Source organism: Chelonoidis abingdonii, chromosome 7 (genome assembly GCF_003597395.2).
Source record: "Chelonoidis abingdonii isolate Lonesome George chromosome 7, CheloAbing_2.0, whole genome shotgun sequence".
In the NCBI taxonomy this organism is placed as follows: Eukaryota; Metazoa; Chordata; order Testudines; family Testudinidae; genus Chelonoidis; species Chelonoidis abingdonii.
In genome coordinates this window covers 44,920,571-44,936,327 of record NC_133775.1, presented here as the reverse complement: position 1 = coordinate 44,936,327, position 15,757 = coordinate 44,920,571, and the positions used below count along the sequence as shown (strand labels likewise).

General features: G+C 39.7%; 1 protein-coding gene across 5 annotated transcripts in view; it reads left to right on the top strand.

The window, feature by feature from the left end:
- PTPRC (protein tyrosine phosphatase receptor type C) overlaps positions 1-15,757 on the top strand; it is a 124,432-nt gene that overhangs the window by 49,000 nt on the left and 59,675 nt on the right. For 2 of the 5 annotated variants that reach the window (XM_032786235.2, XM_032786234.2), the window contains 6 exons: positions 1,277-1,411; positions 2,389-2,529; positions 3,346-3,381; positions 6,792-7,019; positions 7,412-7,528; positions 13,536-13,631. In XM_032786235.2, the coding sequence (XP_032642126.1) occupies positions 1,277-1,411; positions 2,389-2,529; positions 3,346-3,381; positions 6,792-7,019; positions 7,412-7,528; positions 13,536-13,631 (753 nt within the window). The remainder of the gene's footprint in view (positions 1-1,276; positions 1,412-2,388; positions 2,530-3,345; positions 3,382-6,791; positions 7,020-7,411; positions 7,529-13,535; positions 13,632-15,757) is intronic. The other 3 variants (XM_032786236.2, XM_032786237.2, XM_032786239.2) reach the window with 2 other exon arrangements.

Sequence of the window (15,757 nt, the reverse complement as noted above, 5' to 3'; positions counted from 1 at the left end):
TTTAGCGCGTCCACAGTGGGATCCCGAAATCGATTGTTTGCGTCCATGGTCCAAAGCTACCATCGATTTCAGGAGCGGTGCACTGTGGGTAGCTGTTCCTCAGCTATCCCATAGTTCCCACTTCCGTGTTGAGAGCACAGTGCCTGATGGGGCAGAAAACACTGCCCCGGGTGGTGCTGGGTACAGCCTCACCCCTCCCTTTGTGAAGGCAGCAGACAACCCTTTGGCGCCTTTTTCGCGGAGTGCATTGAGCAAACGCCATAGCACAGCAATCTTTCCCTTTTTTTTTTCACGTGGTGGTGGGGGGAAATAAACTGAGGAGCTGTTCCCTGAACCACGCCAGACACTGTGTTTGAACCTACAGACATTGGGAGCTCAGCCAAGAATGCAAATAATTTTCAGAGACTGCTGTGGACTGTGGGATAGCTGGAGTCCTCAGTACCCCCTCCCTCCCTTCATGAGCGTCCATTTGAGTCTCTGGCTTCCCGTTACGCTTGTCACGCAGCGCTGTGTATCCTGCAGTTTTTTATTCAAACGCTTTGGCATTTCGTGTTCTGTAACGGAGCTGGATACAACAGATTTGTCTCCCCATACAGCGATCAGACCTAGTATCTCCCGTACGGTCTATGCTGGAGCTCTTTTTCGATTTCAAACTGCATCGCCAGCCGTGCTGATCAGAGCTCCACGCTGGGCAAGCAGGAAATGTAATTCAAAAGTTCGCGGGGCTTTTCCTGTTTACCTGCCCGCTGCATCCGAGTTCAGATTGCTGTCCAGAGCGGTCAGTGCTGCACTCTGGGATGCCGCCCGGAGGCCAATAACGTCGATTTCCGTCCACATGAACCCTAATCCGAGTTATCACTATCGAATTTAGCGCTACTCCTCTCGTTTGGGAGGAGTTCCGAAATCGATTTAAGGAGCCGTTTAACTCGATATTAATGACGACGTCGTGTGAACGGATACAGCGTTAAATCGGTATATCGGCCATTAAACCGATTTAAAGTCGCAGTGTAGACCTGGCCTCAGCATTCACCTCTTCACTTTGTAGGCGCTTTGTAATTCTGGTTACCTTTCTTTTGGAATGCATTTTGCTAGCTTTTCCATTAGTTGAATACATAAGAAACAAAATGAAATTGTGTGTCTGCCTAAATATAAGAACAAGAACTTCTAACATTATCTTTCCAGGTATAGCAGCCTTGCTTACGTGTGACTTTATTGTCCTTGTCTGTGTATGTTATGTTAGGAAGCAATAACAAACTATTGTACTTCCTTACTACAGGTGTCATTCCAACAAGCAGTGCAAATCTCACTCATGCATACTCAGACTCTTCCATGGGATCCAACAATCAGCCACACAGCAGCACTGCTGCCCTTACTTCACTCACTCCTGCTACCACCATGCATAAACCACCAGGTTTGCTGTATTCCTTTAGATGCCCAGGCTGTCAATAGTATAGTTGCTGGAATGAAAATTTTTATTACATTAATTGCTCAACAAACTGAGAAAGTGTTTCTAAGCTGCACAATTGGTGCCAGACTGCAAGGGGCTTCTGCATTTTATTTCCAGAGTACAACATCTGATAGTTTGATCTTGCAGTCATTACTCTGGCAAAACTCCTACTGCAGTCAATGACAATTTTGCCGAAGTAAGAACTTCAGGAGTGGGCTCCATATAAAACTGAATAAATAAGTAATAATTGTTTCTAATTAAGAAAACAAAATTTTTATGTTGTGTATAGTACCTAGGTACTTATGAATCTGATCTTGCAAACATCTACTACGGAGAGTAGTGATTACTACTATGCATCCGACGAAGTGGGTATTCACCCACGAAAGCTCATGTTCCAATACATCTGTTAGTCTATAAGGTGCCACAGGACTCTTTGCTGCTTTTACAGATTAGCTATTAAAATAAAAAAAGACCATACTAACACGGCTACCCCTCTGATACTTACTACCATGATGTGTCTCAGTTGGAATAAGTGCTATGTTTGGTAATAAGTGTTAGCAGAATTGAGCCCTGTGGTAAGAAATAAGGATGAGAATTGTGGTCTTTCCTAGTTTGTATAATGAGCTAAACCCTGAAACCTTTATTCAGGCAAAACTGCCATTGACTTCATAAGGGGTTTTGTCTGAGTAGTGTCTGCAGAATTCAGCCCAATATATTTTAGGATTATTTAACCTGTAGAAGTTTGATATTATTTTAAATTATACTAACAGACTCCTGTTTTGTTTTTTTAAATGCAAATACTAACACAGCCTTAGTTGCACCTCCATTTTAAGACTGTTGTGATAGGATAATAAAAAGAAAGCATAGGTTAAAACTCATTTATGATATGACCGCACAAAGGACTGACTTTCTGACATTTTGTTCTGTTTATTTCCTTGCAGATAATTCCAGTATGACATCCTTGCACAGCACCATTTCACCATCTACGAGCCTTACTCCAACCAGCACTACAGCAAACATGCCTGAGTCTTCCTCAGACACCTCACATTCCATGACAACGACTACTCCACCTCTCAAAAATGGTGACAAACTTGCACACAGTAATAGCAATCCTAACACCTCATGCATGAGAAATGTGTTAGCCACTGAAATAACTTTATCTTTGAAACCTTAACAAATATTTTTATCACAGATACAACTGAAGAAACTGCGTGAAACTAAAGTCTCTTAGGAAGCTTATTACTGTTAATTTAATTACTAAATTATGTTTAAAAGGCCATATTCACTTCCTCACAATCATAAACAGAAAATATTACTTGCTTTTTCTTGGTAAAAAACAATGGTGAAGCCCGATATTGCACTTCTTACTTGCTTAGGGTAATTAATTCACAATGGTTTCATTCTTTTTGTTTAATGGCAGTGAAAACTGAGACACTTCATCACCACCATCATGGCAGTTGTCAAAGTGACATGGCCATCTTGCAAATGCCACCTGCATCACTGAAATCTTGCAAAAGCGCCATTCCAATCAAGATACTTACTGTCCCCTTATTCTGGCTGTAAAGGAGACTGATGTAGATTTGCATATCATGTTGATTTGCATATTATACCTATGAGAAAAATAATGCAACTTGCTTCTGTAGAACTACCGTTGCGAAACATGATTAAGGAGCAGTCTGATTTGCAATCAACCATGCAAAGGGAAATAATGAAATGCATACAAATTATACTTTAAGTTTGAAGACAGAAATATGAGTTATCAAAGTACAACCATTTTAACATGTAAAGGCTAAACATTATTTTGAAATAAATGTCTGGTGATATAAGTACAAATCTTTTAACCATCCTTCCCCAAAATTATTAATGGAATGCTGTCTTATTTTCCCCCGTTCTTACAGAAACCACGGCAGTAACGACTCCTCCCATAAATTGTGGTAAGTTATGTTTAATAAAGGTGAAGTGCAACTTTTTAAACCAGAAATAACACCCCCCAACCTCACTGTAATCAACTAAATGCCCAAACAAACCAAATCAGAAGGTATTTAAGCATTTTATTTTGTTTTATGGCTTTCTTACTGTTTTGGAGGGTTATTCTGTGGGTGTTCAGAAATTTTTGGACTGCTTTTGTCCAATTCTCAAGCTGCTCAGACAACCAACTATGCACTCATCTGGGAAGTAGTAACACAGCTCACCAGTGCTACAGCATACTGTCTGCCTATGGGAGAAAAATGCCTGGTTTGTTCAGTACCAAGGTGCTCTCTAAGATTCTCTCTTTAATCATCTAATTTTATATCCTGTGAGACACAGAATAAGAAAACTGCAGGCTTTAGAGAATAACTGATAAAACTAGTCTTATCTATCTTCCCCAGTCCATAGGCAGAGCATACTGGAGCAGAAGGTGAATTGGAGACCGGACAGCATGCTTAGCCAGAGAACTGTGCAGTAATACAATAGTTTCCAGATTATGTTATAACAGGGTTTCCCCTTGCTTGTGTAGATGGGATGAAATCATTACAACCATACTAAAGAGTTGTGCTACAGCGATGATCTGTTCATCTCATATCTATTTAGATTTTTATATTATGTCCTTCATCATGTTCTCTGAATGCCTCACAAAATTCATAAAATAAATTTAAGTTGATCTCTACATGACTCTCTTCTTCCCCAGTCTGAAGAGACCATATTTTTTTAAATATGTGATTTTGGTGATGTTACTGAGGGAAGTCTATATTGAAGAAGTAGATTTTACATTTTGTTCTGAGGACCCAGAGGACCATTACAGTCCATGTATAACATACATAGTGCTGTATGGGTTACATGATTTTTAACCATCAGAAAATATCTTCAAGTATTAATTGATATTTATTTCTTTTAAATTGTAATGTTAAAACTGTAAATTAAATTGCCCAGAGAGGATGCTTCATTTGTTTCTTGGAGCCCCAAAGAGAATTTACTTCCCATCCTAGCATCCTTGTTCAATGGAGAGACTATGTTTCTGAAGAGGGCTGAATTTGTCTGCCTCTAGAGCTTGTAAATCCTGCAAAACTGGGTAAAGTAGTGTAGGGTGTTCACTTTTCGTAGGGAGACAAGTGTGCCGTCACCACTCTCACTCTCCAGAGACACCTCTTTCTGTCTCAAATATACCATCCTTTGGATACCTCTCAGTCTTGTTACATTACCATGCTACCTCCCAGCTCACACAATGTCCTAAAATACCCCAACCAATATGTGTGCCAGCTTCCAACTCAACCATCACTCTGTTGCTTTTTATCTACTCTTAGACCCCTGTCTAGTCTGTGTGTGTAATGATCCTGGTATATCTTGTACAGTCACGATGGATGGCTGAGTATAATTTATTAACACCTATTTGTTTGCTAGTCACTTTGTAATGCATAGTATCATCTATTGGTATTGTAACAGATGGACAGATTGTGTCCCCTCCCCCGATCCAAAAGCAGATGAGTCTTTCTATGTACAGATCTCCTCACGCACATAGGAAAGAGCATCAGAGGCCTCCATGGTAACATGCCCATTTCCCCTCTGACCATGTGGAAGGCTTAGTGTGACTACAAGTGGACAAATCGAGACTAGATAGGATGGGAGGAGGCTCATTGTCTTCCACCTGTCCCATGGAACTCAAGGTAGAAATGTAATGCAGTGCCCAGCTTATTTATTTTTATAGGCTCCATGGCTCCACTACAGATCTCCCTGTATGGGTGAGGCTGGTGCAGTTGATGACCACAGAAGTCCAAGTAGCATGGTTCCACTGGAACTATACTACCAGAGGACAGTACTGGGGTACAGGGCCTTAGTGCAAATCACTCTGGTTTCCTATGGATCCCCCAGAATAAGTGGGGCTAGGGAGCTGGACCCACAATCTGTTCTGATTAGGGAGGGCACCTCCCCAAGCAATTTGGGCATTTTCCACAATATTTTCTCTGTCCTGTGGATTTTTCAACAGAAAGGGACAATCTAGCCCACTTAAAAAGAGCATGTATCTGGGTCAACTCACCGCTGGGCTGGCTTCTTGTGGCCACATCTGGGGATTAGCTCTAATCAGGTTTGATGCCCCTACTTCTGATAATTGCTCATACTGCATGCCCCCTCACTTGCCAGAACTTGCAGAATTCCATTTTCATGACTCAGTGCTCTGACCAGATCACTGCATAGTCCTCCTCTTTCAGAGTATCAAAGTGCCACTGGATTACTTATCTGCATGCCCAATTCCAGACAGTCTTCTGGTCCAAGGCTAGTCTTGTGCCACTTTCCCAGCATCTGGTAGGGAAACCCAGGCCCATGCATTAATCTGTGGTCCAGCCCAGGGACTCTATGTCTAGTAGCTATGGTCTGCTTGCTCTCTGACCCTGTTGCTATTTCTCTGGACTCTTTTGTATTTCCCTTCTCTATCTTCTCCCCAGTTAGGTTTACCAGTCCAAACTCCCTTCTCCCAGGGACTAACTGTAAATTACTTCCCCTTTCTGACTTCTTGCCAGGCTCTGTAGCCCAAACAAACCTCCCTTCTTCCAGGGAGCGATTGCAACCCCCTGCAACACCACTCTGTTCTTAGCTTGCTGGCTTTATACAAGTTCAGCCTGCCCTTGCTCAGCTAGGCTTCATCATCAGTTCACCTTTATTAGTCCTTGGCTGCAGCTTATCAGGTTCATTGGCCTAACTTAACCTGCTCTGTCTTGTGTGGGGTGGAGGCCTCATCACAAACCACTTTTGATAACATGTCTATACACTGATGGGGGATGTAAAAGGACATTTCTAGGGGCATGTCTATGCTTAAAATGCTACAGCAGCACAGCCGCCCTTCTGCAGCTGTGCTGCTGTAGCAGTTCAGTGTAGACACTACCTACACCAATGGGAGGGATTCTTTTGTTGGTGTAGGTAATCTACCTCACCAAAAGGCGGTAGCTAGGCCAAGGGAAAAATTCTTCAGTCAACCCAGTGCTGTTTACACCAGGGGTTAGGTTAGTATAGCTATGTCTCTCAGGGGTGTGGATTTTTCACACCCTCGAGGGAGGTAGCTTTACCAATGTAAATTCCTAGGGTAGACCAGGCCTAAGTTTCATATACTTACTCATATCTTTTTTTCTGAGATCTTTAAAGAATGGAGTGCGCTGGAGTTTGGACAAATGAATCTTTCATTGGTGTTTCAAAATCAGTTGTATAAATACCATAAAACAATGAGTTGAAATGATTTTATTTATTACAATTTATGGTACCTGTATCATAAAGTGAGGAGATCACCAATGCCAAAATTAAAATTCAAGTGTAAGAATGAAAAATGAAAAATTGCTTTAAATGTGGCGTTTAAAATTTTTTTTTTTGCCTCTTTCAGACCAAATTACTCTTACAATGGAAAATTATACCTACACTCAGAACTCAGTCAATGGAAAACTGAAAGTTTTGGAACAAAATAAAGAAATAACTTCATTCTCTCTCAAATGTAAATCCAATTGTACTATAGAAAACAATATTATCAGAGGACTTCAGGAATGTCAAACATATGACATTGAAATAGGCGTTCGTAGTTATAACATTGTACGTTCAATTGATGTCCCACCTGGTAAGTAACCCTAAACAGTTTATTCAGCAAAATCATAATTAAATTGTTTGTGATGAAGAGAGAGAGAGCGGCCACCATATATGCTCCCATACTGCCTTGTGCAGCTATGAAGGCTGGGTCAGGTTTCAACCCACAATTTGCACAGAGAATTCCATAGGTTATCAGATGTTTAAAGTTGAGTTACCAAACTTTTTTTTAACAATTCACCATAATGCCTTGTTACACATCATTTTACTCACGTTAATACATACCTTTTGGTTCCTCCGCTCCACAAACAAATGCTTGTATTAATAATCAAACATAATGTTATAAACGAATACTGAGAATAAATACATTCAAAAGCATATTAAAATAAAATATGAATATATTGCATTATGTCTTCATCATTACAGATGAAAAAAGTTACTCCTTTGGGACTGAAGTAATAAGTGACCACTCTTTTCATTTAAGTTGGACTAGAAACTCCTCACTTAAATGTAATTTGACCTATTCGTATTCCTGTCATAATGGTAGGTACTTTTTAATACCTTTTATAACCAGGGTTTTAATTGTATGTTTTTTTGCATAGACTTTAAGGTGAGCTGTCTGATTTAAAGGAATGTTGAACAGCAGAGCTTAATTTTTACATTCAGTGAGTGAATATATGCTAAGATATCATGAAATCTAGAAGGTAAATGTCTTAAATTAATCACTAGCATTTGACATGATCCCTGATAGAGGGACAAAAGGGAGACAGGCATATATTGTATATAATGTTAGAAAAATATTCCTACCAGAATGTTGCTAATCGTTAAGAAAGGGATTGATAATAACACAGAAAATATCGTATTGCCTCTATTTAAATCCACGGTACACCCACATCTTGAATACTGTGTGCAGACGTGGTTGCCTCATCTCAAAAAAGATGTATTGGAACTGGAAAAGGTTCAGAATAGGGCAACAAAAATGATTAGGGATCTGAAAACATCTTCCACATGAGGAGAGATTAATAAGACTGGGACTTTTCAACTTGGAAAAAAGATAACTGTGAGAGGGTATGATAGAATATCAGGGTTGGAAGGGACCTCAGGAGGGCAGCTAGTTTAACTCCCTACTCAAAGCAGGATCAATCCCAAGATTTTTGCCCCAGATCCCTAAATGGCCCCCTTAAGGATCAATCTCACAACTCTGGGTTAGCAGGCCAATGCTCAAACCACTGAGCTATTCTTATGACCAGGAAAGAATACTGCAGAAAGGGATCTGGGGATCATAGTGGATCACAAGCCAAATATGAGTCAACAGTGTAACATTGTTGCAAAAGAAGCAAACATTCTGGGATGTATTAGCAGGAGTATTGTAAGCAAGACCCAAGAAGTAATTCTTCCACTGTACTCCACGCTGATTAGGTCTGAACTGGACTATTGTGTCCAGTTCTAGGCGCCATATTTCAGGAAATATGTGGACAAATTGAGGAAAGTCCAGCGAAGAGCAACAAAAATGATTAAAGGTCTAGAAAACATGACCTCTGCGAGAAGATTGAAAAAACTGGGTTTGTTTAGCCTGGAGAAGAGAAGACTGAGAGGAGACATGATAACAGTTTTCAAGTACATAAAAGGTTGTTACAAGGAAGGGAGAGAAAAATTGTTGTTCTTAACCTCTGAGGACAGGGCAAGAAGCAATGGGCTTAAACTGCAGCAAGGGCGGTTTAGGTTGGATGTTAGGAAAAATGTGTTAACTGTCAGAGTGGTTGAGCACTGGAATTAATTGTCTAGGGAGGTTGTGGAATCTCCATCACTGGGGATTTTTAAGAGCAGGTTGAACAAACTCCTGTCATGGAATCGTCTAGAAAATACTTAGTCCTGCCTTGAGTGCAGGGGACTGGACTAGATGACCTCTTGATGTCCCTTCCAGTTCTATGATTCCATGAAAATCATGACTGTCATGGAGAAAAATAAATAAGGAAGTGTTATTTACTTCTCCTCATAACACAAGAACTAGGGGCCAGCAAACAAAATTAATAGGCAGCAGGTTTAAAACAAACAAAAGGAAATATTTCTTCACACAACACACAGTCAACCTGTGTATCTTCTTGCCAGAGGATGTTGTAAAGGCCAAGATTATAACAGGGTTCAAAAAAGAACCAAGATAGGTCCATCAATAGTTATTAGCCAGGATGAGCAGGAATGGTATCCCTAGCTTCTGTCTGTCAGAAGCTGGGAATGGACAAGGGGATGGATCAGTTGATGATTACCTGTTCTGTTCATTTCCTCTGAAGCTCCTGGCACTGGCCACTGTCGGAAGACAGGTTACTGGGATAGATAGACTTTTGGTCTGGCCTAGTTTTTATGTTCTTATGTGCCCTCTGTATTCCAAATACCTACAAAAACCTATATAATTTAGAACATTAAGATTGCAAAGCAAAGCACTTGAAAGTTAGAAAGTGCCAAAATTGAGGTTGCCTGTGCAGCATTAATCCAACCCCTCCTTGTGTGTGTATGCATTATTATATAGTCTTTAATTACATGATTGCATACTATTTTTTCCACAGGATTCTGCTTTATTCAGTCCACAGCATGGACAGTGCTCATTGAAAGAGCAGCTATACAATATTTTGTTTTATCTTTATTGTTCAATATGTGGCCCAAGACTTTATTGTCTGCACATCTTTTCAACCCCTGCTCTGAACAAAGAATTGTTAATTTCCTCATTAACTTTTTTGTGGTGCTCATCACAACTCTGAGTGCTTCACAAACATTTAGTGAATTACTTTCACAATATTTCTCTGAGGATAGGTGATAGTATTATTCCCATTTTACAGATGGGAAACTGAGGCAGGAAAAAAGGTAAAAGAAAAGGATTACTAATTCTGGGTTCCCATTTGTAGAAGCCTAAGACCTGCTTTTCCAGAGTATTTAGTATTATATCACATCTTATGTACTCACAATATAGGTCCCATTGACTTCAGTTGTGGCTGCTAATGTTCAGCGCTTTGGTCTCAAGCTGAGTATCCAGAAAATGAACACACAATTAGCGACCACCTATGAAAAGTTGGATTTAAATGACTTGTCTAGTACCCTATACAAAGTCTGTGGTAGAGGCAGGGATATAATCCAATTCTCAAAGGCAGCATTCAATTGCTTTAACCGTGCAACCATCGTGTCTATTCCTGCAACTCCCATTTCTCATTTGCTACATGCTTTCCAACATCTGCAACAAATAAGGTAGGCGTGCTTTAGAAAACAGTATCCTTCACTACACAACTGAGTGGGTCAGAGCATTGGTCCATCCAGTGCAGTGAATGAACCAGGGATCACAAAGGCAACCTTAATTCTGATATTTCCTAACTTTTGAGTGCTTAACTTAGAAACCTTAACATTATTAAAATAGCTTATTTGTGTAACTTCCTAATTTTTATGAAAAGCAGACTGAAAAAACAAAAATTCCATCATTTATGATCATATTGACCCCCACATGACTCAACAGTAGGGCTAAAAGGTTTAGATCCACCACACAGACCTCTGCTGCTTGAAGTAGCAGGTTGTCAATCCAATTGTAGTGTAGCAAACAATGACCGTATTGAAGGACTTCAGGAATGTCAAACGTATGACATTGAAATAAAATCATGTCCCACCTGGTAAGTACAGTTTTTATTCATTATATAAGTGTTTATTCAGCAAAATCAGAATTAAATTGTTTATGATGCAGAGTTTCAGAAACCATCTTCCAACAGAATAGTAGATCCCAACAGTTATTTGGGGTTCAAAGTCTCTCTGTAGTACTTGTGGGTGCAGAACTGGAGGCAAGGTTTCCATAATCAGGCTCATTGTGCACTGTAAAGCTTTGAGGTGAACAGTTTCAGAAGTGAGTAATTATTTGGGTGCCAAACCTAAGGCTACTTAAGAGTCTGATTTTTATTTGATGATTGTTCAGCACTGTGTGACAATCAGGACTCTAAGATATCTCAAATATCCAGTCACTCGTGAAATCCTTGCCTCAGTCTTTATAGTACATAATAGTATAATTATGAAAACTTTGCTTCTAGTTCTGCATGCACAAGTTTGAAAATAGAAATATAGTGAGGACTTAGTGTTCACTGAAGACAGTCTTTGCTTTGTATGAATAATTAAATTTGATTTTGGGTAAAAACCATAATTAAATTGGCCTCATTAGAAAGATGAAGTACTTTCTATTCATGTTTTTCCTCTTAAATATGTGGTTTAATAGATTCCAAGATTAAAAAAAAAAAAACTATGTTAAAACAGAATTAAGACTGAAAGTATGTATTAGTAATTTAAGGGTAAAAGATATAACCAGGATGATGTAATTCTCCCCAAACTAAGCATTACAAACCGTAGAAATTCAGAGTTAGTTACATTTTCTATTTAAGTGTAAAATTAACACTCAATTTTCTAGACTTCTAATGCTTGTTTTTGAGAATAATTATCTTTAAGTTACTGATATGCACTCTCAACCTTAATTCCTCCATCTGAATGAAGTTTTTTTGGTCTGGAAATTTCCTTAGGGTTTTTTTGTTTTTAATTATTAAAAGTTTCATACATAAACACTAAACAAGAAACCATAAAATAATGTGATATTTAGAAATATTTTAAGTTATGTAACATCAACATTAATTCATTTTTTAAAAATTTTAACAATTTCAGTGGCCTCAGTTAAGAGTTACCTGAGCTATTGACATGTACTTGTCTATATTCTCTGTAATCATAACAATTACAAGGCACAATAATTAAAAACTTAGTTATTCCTTCAAATATAGTCTATGCATGACATTTCAAATAAATTTTATCTATATGGAAAGTTTGAAGAGTCTGTGTTATTGCATTGTTGAGGTCACTCAGAAACAGGAAATACTGCCACAGATGCTAAATTTCTTAAAGGTCGCAGTTTTTAATGACTTTTAACTCAAAATAATTAATGGATTTACTTGCAAATTCTCAGAACAATTATTCTATACTCAAAGAGTAAGTGCTGTAAGTTCAGCAAGAGGCACCTTGATCAGCAACAGGCCAAATCAGAGTCCAAATCTCCCCATCTCCAGTATGTCTATGGTGTGAACTAAAAGTGCCACTTCCATGTCTCTGTTGCAAATGGCATCTGCCACCATAGTCCCTGTGCTGTCCTGGACAGCCTTTCTGGTGCCTGGCCCTGCTTTGCAGCAGCAACAGTTGCTGTCCCTGAGTTGCTGTATCCCCTAGCTGTCCCTTCTTCCCAAGAGACCTTGCCAAATGAAGTTAGTGCAGGACTTCCTGCCAGGGCCGGCGCTTCCATTTAGGCGACCTAGGCAGTCGCCTAGGGTGTCAGGATTTGGGAGGGCGGCAATTCGGAGGCGGGGATTCCTTCTGCGCTCTGGGTCGTAGTCGGCAATTCTGCGGCGGGTCCTTCACTCGCTTCGAGACCCACCGCCGAAGTGTCCCAACGACCAGGAGTGCGGAAGGACCCCCGCCAAGGGCGCCAAAAACCCTAGCGCTGCTCCTGCTTCCTGCCATCTCTCTGCCCAACTCCTGTATGCTTATCCCCTTGCCAATCAGGGCTTTGAAGATAGAAGCAGCTTTCAGAGCACTGCTGCTGTTTTGATGGAGGGGGAATTCGCTCCTCCTCTGCATTGTATTAATTCAAGATTTTGATTTAATAGGAACGGTATATTTGTGCTATCATTTCTGTGAATGTTTTGTTGAGAGGTCAGTTGGTAGGATTGGCGAGATTAATCAACAAAAGTTCTGAATAGAGTTTGGAACAATAGTGTAGAGAGACAGCAAAGGCATTTATATTATTCTACACACTATGTCTCTATTAAGTCCATGTTTTTTAATGTCTAGTAGAGTTATGAATTAAGTTTCCCAACTCTTATTTTGAAGGTGCTGTACAGATGTCCTTTGAAGACAAGGACTAAGAGATCAGATATGTAGTGACCGCTTTGTGAAAAGTGTTTGCCCACAGGTGACAGGGTATTTTTGTATCCCTGGAGGGAGACTGTGATTCAGAGACACAATCCCTCTTTAAATTTACCCTATGTTCCAAGGAGAGAGTAAACTGTACTTGGTTATTATCTGGTACAGTGAAGCTGGAGCTATAGCTCTACTCATTTCTTGTCCCCTCCCAGTCACTCACATGGGGATGGAACACAAGGGCTCTTTGGTGCCTGCTTCACCACCTGAGCTGCTACCCATGACACCAATGTGGCAGCATAAGGGTAAGAACAGTCACCATATATGCTCCCATACTGCCTTGTGCAGCTGTGAAAGCTGGGTCATGTTTCGACCCACAATTTGCACAGAGAATTCCATAGGTTATCAGATGTTTAAAGTTGAGTTGCCAAACTTTTTTTAGTAACTCACCAAAATGCCTTGTTACACATGATTTTACTCACCTTAATACATACTTTTGGTTCCCCCGCTCCACAAACACATGCTTGTATTAATAATTAAACATAATGTTATAAATGAATACTGGGAATAAATACCTTCAAAAGCACATTAAAATAAAATCTGACTATATTTCATTATGTCTTCATCATTACAGATAAAACAAATGAGACCTTGAAAGATGAACGAAAAAGTAACAGTAAATATAAGGAGACTAGAAACTGTAATTTGATCAACTATGCAGACAGTAATGGTAGGTACTTTTTAATACCTTTTATAACCATGGTTTTAATTGCATTTTTTTTTGTCTCGTGGCATATACTTTAAGGTGAGCTACCTGATTTAAAGGAATGTTGAACAACAGAGCATAATTTTTACATTCAGTGAGTGACTAAATATGCTAAGATGTCATGAAATCTAGAAGGTAAATGTCTGAAATTAATCACTAGCATTTGACATGATCCCTGATAGAGAGAGACAGAGGCAAAAACAAAGAGAAGTTCTTGTGGCACCTTAAACACTAACAAATTTATTTGGGCATAAGCTTTCATGGGCTAAAACCCACTTTCATCAGACTAGATCTCTGAAACAAGGGAGACAGGCATATATTGTATATAATGTAAGAAAAAATATTCCTAACAGAATCATTAAGAAAGAGATTGATAATAAGACAAAAAATATCATGTTGCGTCTATATAAATCCATGGTACACCCACATCTTGAATACTGTGTGCAGATATGGTCGCCTCATCTCAAAAAATGTATTGGAACTGGAAAAGGTACAGAAAAGGGAAAAAATTATAGATCTGGAACATCTTCCACATGAGGAGAGATTAATAAGACTGAGAGTTTTCAGCCTGGAAAAAAGATAACTGTGGGAGGGTCTGATAGAATCATAGGATATCAGGGTTAGAAGGGACCTCAGAAGGTCATCTAGTTGAACCCCCTACACAAAGCAGGATCAGTCCCTAGATTTTTGCCCCAGATCCCTAAATAGCCCCCTCAAGGGTTGAACTCGCAACTCTGGGTATAGCAGGCCAATACCTAGGAAAGAGTACTGCAGAAAGGGATCTGGGGGTCATAGTGGATCAGAAGTCAAATATGAATCAATATTCCTGCAACTCCCATTTCTCATTTGCTACATGCCTTCCAACGTCTGCAACAAATAAGGTAGGTGTGCTTTAGAAAACAGTATCCTTCACTACACAACTGAGTGGGTCAGAGCATTGGTCCATCCAGTGCAGCGAATGAACTTAACATTATTAAAATAGCTTATTTGTGTAAATTCCTATTTTTTATAAAAAGCAGACTGAAAAAACAAAAATTCCATCATTTATAATCATATTCACCCCCACATGACTCAACAGGAGGACTAAAAAGTGTACATCCACCACACAGACCTCTGCTGCTTGAGCTAACACTATAACTCATAGTAGTAGCAGTTTTTCCATCCTCTTTGTGGACCAGCACTAGAAGGCGATGAGACACTCTCTCTCTATCCTATCCCAGTTCTGTCTTCCTCTCCCTGACTCCTCATCCTAATCTCCCCCCTTCACTCCTCCTCCTTGTTCCATTCTCTTAACCAGTCCCAGTCTCCATCCCTTGGGCTCCTCAATCCAGTCCCTGTCTGCTTGCCCAGCTACTCCTAGTCTTTCCCTTGAGAATCTCCATCCAAGTCCCAGAATTCCCCCCACCCCAGCCCCAGTTCACAGTTTCTCTCTCTCCCTAGGTTCTTCATCCCAGTCTCCACGGTCACCCAGTCCCAGTCTCCAACACCCAACCTCCTCAAGAGAGACTTCTGTCTTTCGGTTGCCAGTGTTTAGAGTTTATAAAGAGGACTATTTAATTGATAATATCATTTTATGGAAACATTATAGTATTTGAACTAGAGGAGCAGCACAATTAGTGGTGTGTAACTGTACTTAGGTACTATATTTATTTAATATGTATCAGATAAAATTTTTGAATAGCTTGGCAGTTCAGATAGCATTCTCTCTCTCTCTCTCTCTCTCTCTTTGTTTTTATATATTTGGATTGTTGTTGTAACCATGTGGGTCCAGGATATGAGAGCAACAAGATAATATTTTTTTCTTGGACCAACATTGATTCATGACATGGACAAACTTTCAAGCTTCACAGAACTCTTCTTCAGGGCTGGGGAAGGTAACCAACATATCCAAGCCACCCAACAACTCTGACATTACTTGCTATAAAGAACTCAAATAAGAGTCCACTGCACAATTCACACAGGAATTTAAGGATATCAACAAGGATATGCTTGCTCTATATAAATATATCAGGGGGATTAACGTTAGGGAGGGAGAGGAATTATTTAAGTTTAGTACTAATGTAGGCACGAGGACGAATGGGTACAAACTG